This window comes from Leiobunum rupestre, chromosome 9 (genome assembly GCF_980474605.1).
Source record: "Leiobunum rupestre chromosome 9, qqLeiRupe1.1.hap1, whole genome shotgun sequence".
Classification (NCBI taxonomy): Eukaryota; Metazoa; Arthropoda; class Arachnida; order Opiliones; family Sclerosomatidae; genus Leiobunum; species Leiobunum rupestre.
The window spans coordinates 47409957-47424915 of NC_143392.1; the positions used below are offsets into that span (position 1 = coordinate 47409957).

General features: G+C 32.0%; 2 protein-coding genes across 2 annotated transcripts; one reads left to right on the forward strand and one right to left on the reverse strand.

Annotated features, from left to right (window-relative positions):
• Window positions 1–6719: 6719 nt before the first annotated feature.
• LOC149928557 (uncharacterized) lies at window positions 6720–9198 on the forward strand. The gene is made up of 4 exons (XM_090158369.1): window positions 6720–6918; window positions 6981–7207; window positions 8221–8486; window positions 8770–9198. Exons 1-4 carry the CDS (start codon window positions 6891–6893, stop codon window positions 8984–8986), a joined length of 738 nt encoding a protein of 245 aa, XP_090014495.1. The 5' UTR covers window positions 6720–6890; the 3' UTR covers window positions 8987–9198.
• Window positions 8185–13063, reverse strand: LOC149928558 (mite allergen Lep d 7-like). The gene is made up of 3 exons (XM_090158368.1): window positions 12954–13063; window positions 10822–11052; window positions 8185–9904 (listed from the first exon to the last, which is right to left on the reverse strand). The coding sequence occupies exons 1-3, from the start codon at window positions 13057–13059 to the stop codon at window positions 9489–9491; spliced, it is 753 nt and encodes a 250-aa protein (XP_090014494.1). The 5' UTR covers window positions 13060–13063; the 3' UTR covers window positions 8185–9488.
• Window positions 13064–14959: the final 1896 nt, after the last annotated feature.

Consider the following 14959-nt stretch of genomic DNA (forward strand, 5'->3'; position numbering starts at 1 on the left):
CATCGACATTATCTCTAGATACAATCTTTAAGGATTCAAACGCTCCTTAGCAACCAGCAAAATTCTAAACAGAAACGTTTCGTTCTGAAAGCTATTAAATAAAAACCAGGTTCAAATAACTAGCTATTTAAGCAATGTTTATAGAATATTTCTAATGTAAAACATTATCTATAAATCTTCTTATATAGGTAAAAAATAGAAATGCTTATAACCATGTGAATATTTATTTCAGAGCGACTGATATTTTTGAGAGAAAATGGCCAAAGTTTCGAAGAATCTCTGATCAATTAATAGTCAATGAAGTGACTTGGGTCCAGCCCGAAGAAACGCTCATTTTAGGGTTTAATGACATACGTGGTGTCTTTAAACTGTACGCGTTTCTAATGGCCCTGGCAATTACAGGCCATTTTGTCATATTCATGAAAATGCTGCCACGATAAGTCATTATACAAAAAACTATAATACCTTATTGTATTTTTTTTCAATATCACCGCACGTTTGTTAAACATGTTTAGTTAAATTAAATTAATTATAAAAAAATTATGTCACTATTCTGTCTTATCATTAAAAGGTGCTCGGGAAAGCCTATGCCTGTTTTAAATAAGAGGTTAAATATTTCATTAAATTGTTTATATTTAAGAAAGCCAATCTTGATTTACTTATTTAAAAAATGTGTTAGCTATGTTACGAAGACTCTTTTAAGGTTACTGAGGAAGCAGTTACCTACTTTTCACGCGACATCTGCTATTCGTGGTAAATAATTTACTGTTCTGTTATAAACGACTTTAATTAATCAATTTATTTATTGCAACTTTACTAAAGGCTTCATTTAAAAGTTATTTTGCATAATTTATTTAAAAAATATTTATTCAATAATTATTAACAGAATAAGTTGGAAGATTGTTCGATATTTAGTGAAGGAAAAATCTAAAATAAGTTGGCGTTATTGTTTCCATATAATTTGCTAACGCAGCAATTATTCTGGTCGTATTTTACTTTGCGGTAAAGTAAATGAGTTATATGTTAACAATATTTTTTACGAGATTCATAAAATAGCTTTCAATAAAAGATTATTATAAAAACATAATATGATGATTTAAGAAAAGTGAAGCTTATGTTTTTATTTCAGTGCTCTGGCGGAAGTTGGCCAGCGAAATTTGAGGGACTGACACATATTGTGCCAGCGGTAACACTTGCCACTACCACCTCCGCCGCTCCCCGTCGTCGAAACGAAAACTGTGACAGGGCATAGCCCAGCTTATGGAAAGCAGGGACAGTAACAACAGTTTAACACTGTTTGCAAGTTTTAGAGCTCTTCGTCAGGTAAAGAGGGGGCGAAAAGACCACAATCTGAAAATATTACGCAGTCTTATAATTTTGGATTCGATAGAATTTTATATACCATTTCAATTTTTAATCTTTATTACTGTTATACCTCCTCACTGTTTGCAAGTTTCAGCTCCTTCAGGTAAACAAGGAGGCCAGTAGCCCCCCCCCCCCCCCATCTAAACAATTAAGCAGTCTTTTAATTTTTGATCCGATTGTCTTTTTACTTCCGTTAAATTTTTAATATATATAACTGCTATATATCTACACTGTGTGCAAGTTTCAGTTGCGTCAATTGAACAGGAGGTGCATCACTCCCACTTTTCCGATTTTCGGCATGACTCTTATAGTTTGAGATCCGATTGACTTTTAAACACCATTTCTATTTTTCATCTATTTAACTTTTATACCTCTACACTGTTTGCAAGTTTCATTTCTGACAGATAAACAGGGGGCACACTAGCCCCCATCTAAAAAAACTACGCCGTCTTATAATTTTGGATCCAATTGACTTTTAAATTCCTTTTCAGTTTTAAACTATATGACTGCAATTCTTCTACACTGTGTGTAAATTTCCGCCCCGTCAGGTAAACAGGGGGCGCAACAACCATCCTCTTATTTAAAAAAAATACACATGCTTATAATGTTGGATCCAATTGACGTTTTAATTCAGTTTCATTTATAAACTATATTACTGATTAACCTCTACACTGTGTGCAAGTTTCAGCTCTGTCAGGTAAACAGGGCGCGCAACAATCCCCACTTGTCCGGTTTTGGAAGTGACTCTTATAATTTGGGATCCAATTGACTTATAAATACCATTTCAATTTTTTTGTTTATTACTGTTATACTTCTACACTGTTTGCCAATTTCAGCTCCATCAGGTAAACAGGGGCACAAAAGCCCCACCATCTAAACAAAGTACGCACACTAATATTCCCTATATTTTTATCTAGTAGACATATCAACATCATTTGTTTAAAGGCCGAGAACAGAGATTCCATTTTCTCGTACTCGAACTTAGACCCCCGCCAAATTGAGTGACAGCGTCGACCGCTCTGACTGTTTTTGAATAGAATATATCCAAAAAGACATGGAATTGTCCAGGCGGTCACTCAAGCTGTCAGAGCTGTCACTAAGTTGTCAAAGATGTCAATCAGTTGTCACTCGTCAGAAAAAAAGTACAGGATAAGAGTGGTGGAAAATTGCTCTGGTCTCGGTCTTTAAGATATACGCAATAGGGTATCCTTTACCCGCCAAACCAAGTATTGCTGGTAAAAATTAGTTAGCGGTGATTTCTTAGACTCTTTCATCTGACCCCCATTAAACACTTTTTAAAAATAAACGCAGTCTTATAATCTTGGATCCGATTAACGTGTAATTTCCATTTCATTTATGTTTAAGTTTGGGTTAAAATTTGAGGCGTATTAGATAATCCTAAAAAAACGCAAATACGTTTTAACTTTATTCCTTTTTTTTTAACAATTAAAGAAAATAAAATTAGTAGAAGTTATTTTGGTAAACACTGAAATTTTTCATTAGCCTTCTTTTAACCTAAAAAAGAAACGAACTAGATTACTTTATACCGAGGCCAAAAATACGTTTTTGAAAACTCTGTCAAATCTATGGCGAAACGAGGAACATTTTTTTTATAATTATTTCGCCCTTCACTAGCTTTTTGCGATAGCAGATATAAATCCAATACGTACTAGCCATTTTAACTTTACATTATTTTAATTTATTACAAATTAAAGCCTACCTGTAAATACGTTTAAAAAGGAAAACGCCAATATCCCGGCGACAATTTGGCCAAAGTAGTTTTATATCGACTCATCACTTCCTTGTTGCAAAGATTACGAAGATGGTGGCTAAACCATTCCTTCGTTTGGAACTCAGATAGAGAGCAAACATTTTTTTTATTTCCAGAAAACGTGACTTTAAATATGTAATTTTAATAGTATCCTAGACTTTAGAGAGGGTATTTAGAGGATTTTCAATTGATTCAGGATCACGTAACTTTCAAGAAGATTGTGTCTCTCTTAAGACGTCCCCAACCTTAACCAAAGAGCGCTCAACCTTTGTACAATTGCTCTCTATGTAAAATTTTTAGTTTATTTTTTACAAAAATTGAGAGTACAAAAATAAAAAACATTAGAAAGGGTTCTTCAATGTTGACATAGATTTTGGAAACTGTCAAAAAGGCATGCTATATGATTTAAAACGTTTCTCAATTTGGCTAAACTGAAACCCCTCCAATTTCCAACCCGGGCCAAATAGCCTCACTATCTTCTCGGAAGGCGGTTCTAGTAGGAAGTCATTTCGTCCAAAATAAGTTAACGTAAATTTCAATTAATAGACTAGCTGTAGTAGGAAGTCAATACGTCCAAATTAAGTTAACCTTAATTTCCATTAATTGATTAAAGGCGAAATCTAATATTAATTATTATGATTTGATAAAGGCTAAAACTGAAAGTCTTCCAACCCAAATTGCCTAACTATATTCTCGGGCGGCGTTAGGGATAGTTGTAGTTGGAAGTCAATATATCAAAATAAAGTAAGCCTTAACTTTAAATAATTAAAAGTGATATCTAGTTTTTATTATGATTTGATAAAGGCCAAATAATAAACTCCACCAACCAAAGACCTCAGTATATCTTTTCGGATGGCATTCTTTTGCGGCATCAGGGCTATTTTAATAGGTTCTTACGCTTCTTAATTTTCTACGAATAATTATGAATCATTAAGTTGAATACAGTTAGTTAACAAATTGTCTATCAGTCAAGTTGAAGAATTTATCTATTCAAAAGGAAGTCAATACACATCAATGAGTAAACCGATATTTTATTTATTATAATATATGTCAAAATTTAATATTTATTTTGCTTTTATGAAGTCCGAAACTGAAATTCCTTTAACCCAAATAGTCTCATCATCTAACTAAATTATCCAGAACGATGATGATGAAGAACCACTAAGCCGAACTCACGAAGAAGAAAATCCATAGGCATTACATAATAGCATTGGCAGTGGCGTCCCAAAATGTGGAGCTATTGCCAATTTCTTTAAGCAGACTAGTGAAGATTCTTCATGTACCAGCTCAATTTATATCGTTTTGATTAAGATAGGTAATTACTCTTAAAAAAAAACCTCTTGAGTGTTTTTCTTCACTATACGATTAAAAGACTTCAAAACGCAATCAACTACCTGCTATCACAACATGATATTAAGGTTATATTGGCAAATAACCGTAAGAGCTATAAGAAGTTTCATGTTGGAAAATCAGTAATTTCAAATATAATGTTATTGATACTTTATTATTTTCGTGCCTAAAGCAGCTTTTTTCTTTCTTAGTTTTACAGGAAAAAAACTTGTAATTTTACAGGAACTTTCCTGGTTATTTTCTGCCAGGTAAATTCTTTAAAATTAACAGCAATTTTTAACAGTGTTTAATAACATGGAATTAACCAAAAATAAATTAATAAAATAATTTTGTGTAATTTTTAAAACAAATTACGAAATGCAATTCTTAAGATATAAAATTAACAACCTATATTAAGTGATAAAAAAATATACCACTTTAAAAAATGTACTGTGGTTTCATTATCGAAGGAATAGGAAAAGTAAGTAATCGATGAGCTCCAGCTTCAACTTTTCTTCTGAACCACTGAGTATCAACGCCGACGCTTTTTAGGGGTCAAATACAAAACAGCTATCGAGGAAATAAAATTCCCTTTTTTTATTTCCAAAACATATCAAGTTTCGGAATCCAAGCTTTTACTGATTTTTTTTTTCAATTTAAGTGCAGGTAGTAGCTGAAGGGAATACTTAGTGTTGTTAATTTTCCTTCCTACGAAAATTTAAAAAAAAATTAAATTCACGAAATGCTAAATTAGAGCATTTTTGGGGTAAAATTGTAATAATTTTTGGGTAAAATAAGGAAAAAATCTAATTTTTGTTTTAAGTGGTCAAAAACATTTTCGGTTGCCATGGCAAAGCCAATGGGTAGTGCAACGTCCTCTTTTGGGAAATTTCATATCTCAAGGAGGTCTACATTTCGGCCGACTTTGATCTTAATCGGCAATAAATACCTCGGGTACTCTCCTTGTAAGTGTAGAGGTTTAGTTTTACTTTTAAATTAGAAAAAAACTAGGCGAAAATGCCGCTTTATTTAAATTTGTAAACAATATATTAGACTAATCATGGAATGAAAACTTTTTCGGAAAAATACGGAAAATTTTTAGTTAAATAGTCACACATAAATATATCCAACAACTGAAAATAGCTATATCCTACAGCAATTTAAAACAACAATCTTCCAAAATGATTGTTGAGTGGCAGCGAAACGTGTTTTAAAATTTAAATATTAGATGTTTGCTATTTGATAGCCACATCTAGACTGATTTAAACTTTACTTTTATTATCTCACTTCTGGCTTTTCCATGGGTGGTGAGTTCAAATTCTGCCGTGCAAAGCACAAAAACATTTACGACCAAAACCAAAATATGGAGAAAACCCGCGAAATTCAAACTTTCTTTGCCTTAAGATACCCCAACTTACTTTCAAGATTATATAGTAGACTTGGATTTTTCAACTCAAATTATATTCTGGCACTAAAAAAATTACAGGCCAAACGATATTTCAGAAATATCATTAAAATCATGTTTTAAAACGCGAAAAAAATGCGTTTTGATTTGACTTTTAAAGAAAATAAACACATTAATGCGTTTTGGGTTTGAAAATAATGGAAAAACGTAAAATTATGCGTTTTGCAACAAGTCATATCTCTAAGACCAAAAATTTTAAATTCGAAAATTTGTTCATAATTGAATTTAACGCATAAAATAAGGAGAAATAAAACCAAAATCTGTAAATCGAAAATTTGGTCGTTAATGCCTTTGTGCTTTGCACGGCAAAATTGTCCTCTAATTGAGGGTGACCGGGGTAGGTTTCAAGTGTAAAAGCTCGCTGCCTCGTTTCGGTGACTCGGTCAGCGCGTCAAAAACCAAAACTAGAGGGAAATCAAAATAATTTCATTATTTAATATAGTTCTTTTGCTTACTTGGTTTAGATTGTAATAAACAACAATAACAGCAGACAGTTTACCATTAAGATAGTAAGTGAGCCAGTGTACCGTAAAATAACGGTTGTTACCAATTACAACCATTGGTCTGGATTTCCTTGGCATATTCCTTTGTTTATTCAACAATATTTTCATTTTAAAACACTTTAATTAATTATCTGTCTGAAGTCAGATTATTAAATATCAAATAAAACGTGGGTTTGAGTCTCTTTATATTTGAAAAACAAAACATTGTTATAAAGCAAACCTAAAATTTAAAGCCAGCTCTATCAATATTAATTTGAAAACATTTATCGCGAATATAAGGGTACGTGGTTAGAAGATTACAAAAAGACAATAGCCTAACTTTGGCTTTAAAGCGTAAAAACGAGATAATATCAAATTCCTTCGTCATTCTATATATTATTTCATTATCTTAAATTGAAAACGCCCGTGCAAGCCGGTAGTTAGTTTCTTTCATATATCATAAGAAATTATAGAAAAAATGTTCTTAAATACATTTGCCGTAATAGGTGAGAATTAATATTGCAATTAATTATAAAGAAATGTACACAAATTAAAACACTTCTCCCAGCCAGTGTACTGGTCTTGCTTATTGCCTCACCCGACGTTTTTGCTCAGGATATTGACTTATTCTCTCGACTGAACGATGTCATTCAAGAACACAAATCAGTTATTCAGAAAGAGATGAAAAATGGAATCCCAGCTTTACGTATACCAAAGATGGAGCCGCTAGTTCTAAATCCGATAAAACTTGACAACGATTTTGGAAATGCCAAAATTTCACTCAATCTGAAACAAGTAAGTTAATATTCTACAGAAAAGTTCAATACATTCACATAGATTTAATTTTGGTGCAAAGAAATTCTGTAAAAATTTTATCCCTCAAAAACATTGAACCATACATTTATAATTTATAAAAACGTTAAATGGATTCAATTATTCCAAAGATTTGGAGCTTAGACAACCTCATTTTTTCTTAATTAGCCGTGATCATTAAACGGGTTTCATTTAGGATGCTGCTAGGGCTAGAAAAAAACGTAAAGATTCAAATTACGATTTATAAAATCTTATCTTTTTTTGCTAATATACTCTGTTGTAGTACCCTCAAGACATACACTGTAATGTTAGAAGCATTTTATTGTTGTTATTTGTAATTAGTAATATAATAATAATAACATAATAATAGATTAATAAAGCCAGATACACTGGTTTCGTCACTTCCAAACTGTGCTTTGCAAATCAGAAAAATGGTTAATAAGCTTTAAAAGCTAGTTCTTACAATAAATCTTTCAATGTGTGTATGCACAGTAATCTTGGTTCTGTTAATATCAGTCTAAATTGTTTACTGACTTAACAGTTTATTCATTCTTAACTAATTATAACAAATATCTAACTTTTCATTAAAATTCTAAATGTGAAAATTTTGACTTCTTCTGATGCCATATTTATCTACTAAACCTACAAATAAATACCAGCATGTATGAAATTACTGAAAAGTGACGTAGGACTATCAGCATGTACTGCTCCAATCTATAGAAGATAGTAAATACTAAGAAAAATATAGTTTTCTAATATCCCACGACCCAAAAATAACATTTACCAAATAATTGGTTCTCTATAATATTTTTAAAAAAATATCAAAGTTAATCATGATACCTCAGTTATTAAATTAACGAGGCAGTTTCCTATGATACGTTGTTTATTTCAGACTTATTAATTTGATTTATTTTTATAGCCATAATTATTAAAAATAAACTGGTGCTAATAATATTCAATAAAGCCTATCATTGATGAAAATATTTTAAAATTAGGTTAACATTCATGGCTTAACTACGTTTGACTACAAATTGTCGAGGGATCCTAAGAATTCAATAAATCTGGATTTGAGTTTTCCCTCTGCAATCATCGATGGCCAGTACAAATTGGACGGCAAAGCGTTCAACATATTTCCTCTTTTCGGAGAAGGAGGCTACAGGCTGAACTTCAAGGAAGCTAAAGTAAACTTCAAGGGCGATTTTGTGGACGATGGAAATTTCCGAGTCATCTTTAAAGCTACGCACATCTCCTTTGACTACGGGTTGGTTCTTTTTTAATTTTTCAATTGCAAATAAAAAGAAATAGCTATTAGATCTTTATTATATAAATTTTTACATGTAATGGTTAGCTGTGTTAAATCAAACAATGGGCTCAAGCTCGAAATCATAGGCTTATTCGATACAAACAAATGTCAATTCAAAAGTTATAATAGTAAGGCTTATGTATGTTATAACTTCTTTCGTTATTTCTTATCTCTAGTCAAAGTAGAGATTTTTAAGTGAATAAAAGTAAATTTAAATTAAACATTAATTCTTTGAGCAAAGGTCAACGTCGGCCACATTTGAAAACATTCTGGGCGGAGGATCTCTGTCAAAATTGGTCGAAGATCTCTTTCCAGTTTTCGGGAAGTACATTTTGAACATCGTCCAACCGGAAATACAAAAAGCTTTAAACCCAGTTTTAAGTAAAGCAATAGGTGACTCCATAAAAGATGATGCCGTACAAATTATCGTTAGAGCATTGTTTTTAAGCTACATGTAGTTATTAACAAAGAAACACAAATAATATAAAAAAATAGACAGACATGTTCTGTTAAATATGTTAATTCCCTTAAATACTAAAAACCATTACTTGTAAAACCAACATGTATAAATTACTGCATGTAACAATAAAATGTAGTAAAATAATAAATTCAATGCTTAAATAGAGAAGTATCAACAAATATAAAGTCGGTTACGATGATAAATTTTTACATTTCACCTTTTGAAATGGACTAAAATGAATAAACCACTGTTTATAAAAGTTTTTATTAATTTTTTTAATTTAGAAAAACAAATTTTACTTTAATAAAGAGATAACTTACCATGGTTTTAAAAGTCTGTACTGACTAACAGTCGGTGAAACGAATGTGGTACATTTAAAGCAGTGAGTCTGCGTATGTTTCGACGGTTCCCATTTATGCCCAGATTTATAATTTAGATAAAAGGATTAACTAGATTCTTCTCTTGTGAAACATGTTTTATACACATTTAACAGATAAAATCTAATAAATCGGGATACTTTTGAGAGCATCATTAATAGCATTTAATATAGGTCCGGCGATGGCGCTCTTAAGGTTATTTTTAACATTATTAATAACTAAATTTCCTATTTTCTCGACGACCCAATTAAGCGGACCTAGGTTTTTAATTGTCAAATTAATATGTCCGATTTCGTCTACGGTAACTTTGGTGGCCTTTGGCTTCACAATTCCGTTGTCAACAGCAATTTCAATCCAAATTGTAACTTTTGCATAATGAACATTGGCCGTTAGATGAAAAGGAATACTGATTTTTCCAAACCACGCTCTCGCGTTGGCCACGACGTTCATCGCGCTGACGGCCAACGAGGCTCTTGCTTGCTGAAGAGTTCCTGATGAGGTCACATCGGAATTTCCAGCTCGGTAAAGTGACGATAAACCTTAAATTTTGAATACAGGTAAAAATGTTCAATTGTATTTTGCAATGGGAAATTACAATAAGAAAAACTTAAAATATCAAAAATTTAAATGTTTCGAATACAGGGAAATATTAACAAATAATAAATTTATTATGTTTTTAACATTTGCATATTTAACTTGAAAAACATACTATACAGGGTGTTACGGATAAGTAGAAATTACTGTTTTTAATTTCAGGTTGCCTTCTGGCGTCTAAACACTGTGCAGCATTTTACTTAAGACTTAATACTAGGGGCCCACCACTAGTGGGACATTGAGAAGCCCAATGAAGTTCGAAGCTTATGTGTCCTGCAATTGGTTGATACGGCAATGGCTCAGTATTAACAATAAAAGACCTTGTCCTCTTAAAAAACTAGCTCAGACTGAATTTAACATTGTTCTTCGAATTATCCGTCGCAAATTCACTAGAAATTGTAATTGTCTCTAGTAAGTATATTTATAATCGGCTTCGTTTCTGCCCACACAAATAAAAATTTCAAAAAACATCAAATATTCGGAAATGTTTTTATATTTTTAGAAATTCTGGTCCGAAAATGCTTTTTCGATGTTATAATATCAATTAACTTCACTTAACAGTCATCTCAATTTTACCACTATAGGACTTCAGAGAGCCAACTATTCAAACCTTAATTTTCAGGCGTCTAAAAATGACAGTTATTCAGCGCAGGTTTATATTGTCCCCCACCCCGCAATCTGATTTAAACCGATTTCAATTGATATTCTACAATTTACCTCACGAGATTCCTTTAACCGCGCATCTGTCTGACTTATGAGGTTAGTTTAAATACAAATATATTATACACATCAATGCCCCAAGCACGTGGTTATTTTTCTTTCGGCCCTACTAAAGCGACACCTAAATTATACAAAGGATTACCGGTAAGTTTGCCATTTGACGCGCTGAATCCTCCATAAAACGTTATGAACAACACTTTCTTTTCAAACGTTTCTTGCAGATCAGGCAACGACAATGGATCGATACCCATATCTCTGAACTTGGACGTAGCCAATCTCAAAACAGTGTCAAGGTAGCCATCAGTTATCGCATCGTAGTGAGCGAATGTGTTGGAAACGTTTCTTTCCTTTGCATATATTTCCGGTGGATAGTCTGCGAAATATCAACATTTATTTAGTTCTAGATTGAGATAGCTTTAAAACAGAGCGTTTTTATACACATTCCTTTAGAGATTAGTATGTACAATTTTCACATGGTAAATCGGGGAAACTGGTTTATTCAAATAGCTGTGGCATTTGGTTTTACAATAAGGTTTAATAAATTTCAATCAAGTCCAGCTGAAAACGTTTCATTTATTGCAGTGGCAGAATATTCTTTGGCGTCTGATATTATAAATTGTTAGACCTTACAAACATTTTACTAAAAAATTTGGCAATTAAGCCACACATTTGAAATTTTATTCACCTAATTAAGCTTCAAGTAATCCACAAAGAGAAAATAAATTGGCTCGCTTTATTGTTCCCAGAAGCGCCACTAGGGCAAACTTTTGGTGTGGACAGACAAGGGTTAACTCCCGAATTATAATAAGTTTCTTTATTTCCTGTTACATTTTTCGTTGTTATTTTCTTTCGTTAAAGGGAATATAACCTAAGGCATTTGGTGTGGAACACCAACGTTTGCAGCTCTGGCCGCTCTTGCCTTGGCTTTAAAAATGTTTGGCGCCACTGTACAGGGAAATTTGAAAAATTGAAGGGGTCTTCCATAAAGATTGCTTTGCAGGTTATATTCCCTTTAAGGTTCATTTTATTATTTTTAAAATTTATTTAGCGCCAAAGCATGGTCGCCGCCATTGCAAAGTCTATGAAGACACTATTTTGTTTTTAATTATTTTTCCCGAAAGGATATTCCTGAGAAACAATGGTCCTTTGACAAACTATTTGAGGATCAAACGTTTTTTTTTAATATTTCACTTCCAACCTTCATACCGGTTTAAACGTTGTAGGCGTATTTTGATAAAGACTTATTGGAACCAAAAATAAATTGATGTTTTACGATATTCAAACATTCAATCTACAAACATTTATCTTAGTAAAGTAATCGATAATTTGTCATTATCAAATAGACCACAGTTTTTCAGAAGCATGTGAACCCCAATAAAAACTCCACCTGTGCACACACATTGTTCACCTGGCAGCCATTAACGTTTTGCACCCCCCTTTCCTTGAGACTTAACATAATTGTACATCTTTGCCCCTGATCCATTTATGAGAAATGGTTGTAATTGAGCGTTCATATCGAAATTATGCAATTTTAATGAAAAATATAGAGAAAGAAACATGGAACGAGGTTTATATAGAAAATGATCCAAATAAATCGTCAGAATTGTTTATGATTGGACTAAAAAATTATATCGATATTGCAACCGAAAAAGTCAATTACATTTCTCGTGTAAAAAACAAAAATTAAAACCTTGGGTAACTAACCAATTAATTGTTTCAATTAGGAAACGGGACACCTTAGCAAAACGATTTATATTAGAACCTTTTAATAGTGCTTTAAAAAACTATTATTTAAAATTTATAAATTTAAAATAGTTGCACGGTTGCTAAAAATTGGTCACACTCAATTAAAAAACATGTCTTTAAGTTAAATTTAAAAATCTCGAAATCTTTAATGAATGTTCAAACCACCCACGGAGTTTTGTCCGATGTAAATATTTCATTACTTTTTAAATGCACTTTTGTGTAAAAATGTATAAGAATGTCCCCGCCACGCACGAGCTTTACGCTCATGTGGCAATGGAACGATGTACTACTTCTAAATGTAACAATTTTTATCCATAATTCGCATCAATAAATAAATAATAATAATAATATTTAAAGCTACAATCGGCTGTCAGTCCAAGGCTTTCTTAGACCAATTCACTTTTGATATTAGAGCACACAAATGTTCTTCAACATGAATTTTAATAAAATACACTTAAAACATTGTTTTAGAAATAACGTCGGTGCTTAAATTCAAAAAGACAAAAAGTTTAGGCAAAAAGAACTTACGAATAATAATATCCTTTTCATTGGTTTCAATATTAATTTTCCCCGCGATGATTTGACATAATATGAAGAGAGAAATAACTCGAAAATAAAGATTAGTAACAAACATTGTTTTACAGAGATTAAAAAACAATACAATAAACCAAATATTTTCCAATATCATCCGAATTTATAGGCAAATTTATCAATTTACTTCAACTGTTCCTGATAAAAATTTATCTTCTTCGAGTATAGATTATATTACAATATTTATACATTATTTAACTAACATAAATTGCTTCTGTAGATATCCAGCAGAAAATTAACAGATGTTTCTAACAGTAGAGATAAAAATATGACGTTAAGGTTTCAACTACAGCGTTACGAGTAGGTGAGGGACCCTTCATAAATGGCGTAAAAGGTTTTAAAGTTTAAGGATGAAAGGTTCGTTTAGGGGTTTCCCAACTTTGTATGTCTGTAGGACCAAAGGGGCTGCCATTGTTTATTAGAAAAAACATATCATTTTAAAGTGGAATGATTCCTTCGCCAATAGAACCAGCAAAATTTATATCTTATAAAGTTATAATTATTTTCTTATCAAACTTTCTTCAGCTATCACTCCAATTCCTTTTACTGGAAGCTGCTGAGTAATTGCAAGCTTAATTTGGGAAAATACGAGGTTGTCCGGCCGATTTACCTTCTAGGCGATTTTATAACTGGGGAATAACCTCTAAAACCAATTGAAAATGTTAAGAAACGCAAAAAACTAACAATCCTTTCGTCTCTTTCAAAATTGATTTGTTAAAATTACGAAATTTAGATCCTGATTTTGATTACAAAATTTAGCCCATCCTTTTTTATCCGAATCTGAAAACAAATCATTTAATCTCACCACATTTGATTTCAGAAAAAGTGATTCAACTCAAATTGTTTCTATTTTAGTACGCATTCTTGTCTTTGTAATACTTCTCTTAACGTTTGGTTTCGACGGAGAGTTTTTCAAAATTTAAAACCCTAATATGCTTTTCCTTCGATTAATGATTTTCTCACACAAGATTCAAAGAATATATTTAATTAAAAGATTGTTTCCCGACGGGTTACAATAATGGTTAGAAGTAATTTGGTTCTTCCCAATTTTATATCTAATCTATTTTGATTTAAGGAAGTTTGAAATAAGATTGAAGATGAATCACGGTATAAACGGGGGAAAGGAACTGAAAGAAGAAACAAAAAATTATTTTAAAGCGAACCGCCTTTCCGACCACAAACAATTTGCCTACGATTTATAGAAAAGAAAGCCGAGAAGCCGGCTCAAACAACCACCTAGAAAGAACAACCATGGGCAAACTACATCCTACAGGTCTGGTAATATAAGCCTATAGAACTTCGCTTACATACGGTCGCGCTTAAAATTTTCGGTGCATACAGCGCCACCCAGTGTGATTTTTTGGAGTTGAAAATTTGGTACAAGATGGCAGCCGCCATGGAGATTGAACTTAGACAATTAGAAGGTAAAAACATAATTAATTTTTAATGGATATTTATAATTAATAAACTAATAAATGATTTTTGTTATAGATATTATAGAAAATCGATTTATGCCAATTCTCTGTGAAACGATTGAGAAACTTAATGATGCTTTAAGCACTCCTCGCAATTATGAATCAAAGAGAGTAATTAATATTTTAACATCAAAAGGATACTCTGTTGAATATATGATACTAAAAGATACAGTTAAAGAAGTGGTAATGAATGTGCTCAGGCAAAGTTTCGCTGAAAATGGGGCTTATCCTACAAAACCACGCTCTTCAACTAAAAACACAAAGTTATACGGATAATTTGTGAAAAGTATAAAGTAAGTTACCATTAAAATATTTTTTAAATTAAAATGAACACGATAAATATTATTACAGACTGGACTTGTTGATTGGTCTGATGTGACTGTTAATGTCATAGCGGCAGCTTTTAGAGGAGATTTTTAATAGTAGTAAATTACTATCTCGTATCAGGAGGTACAACTCCAGATCATG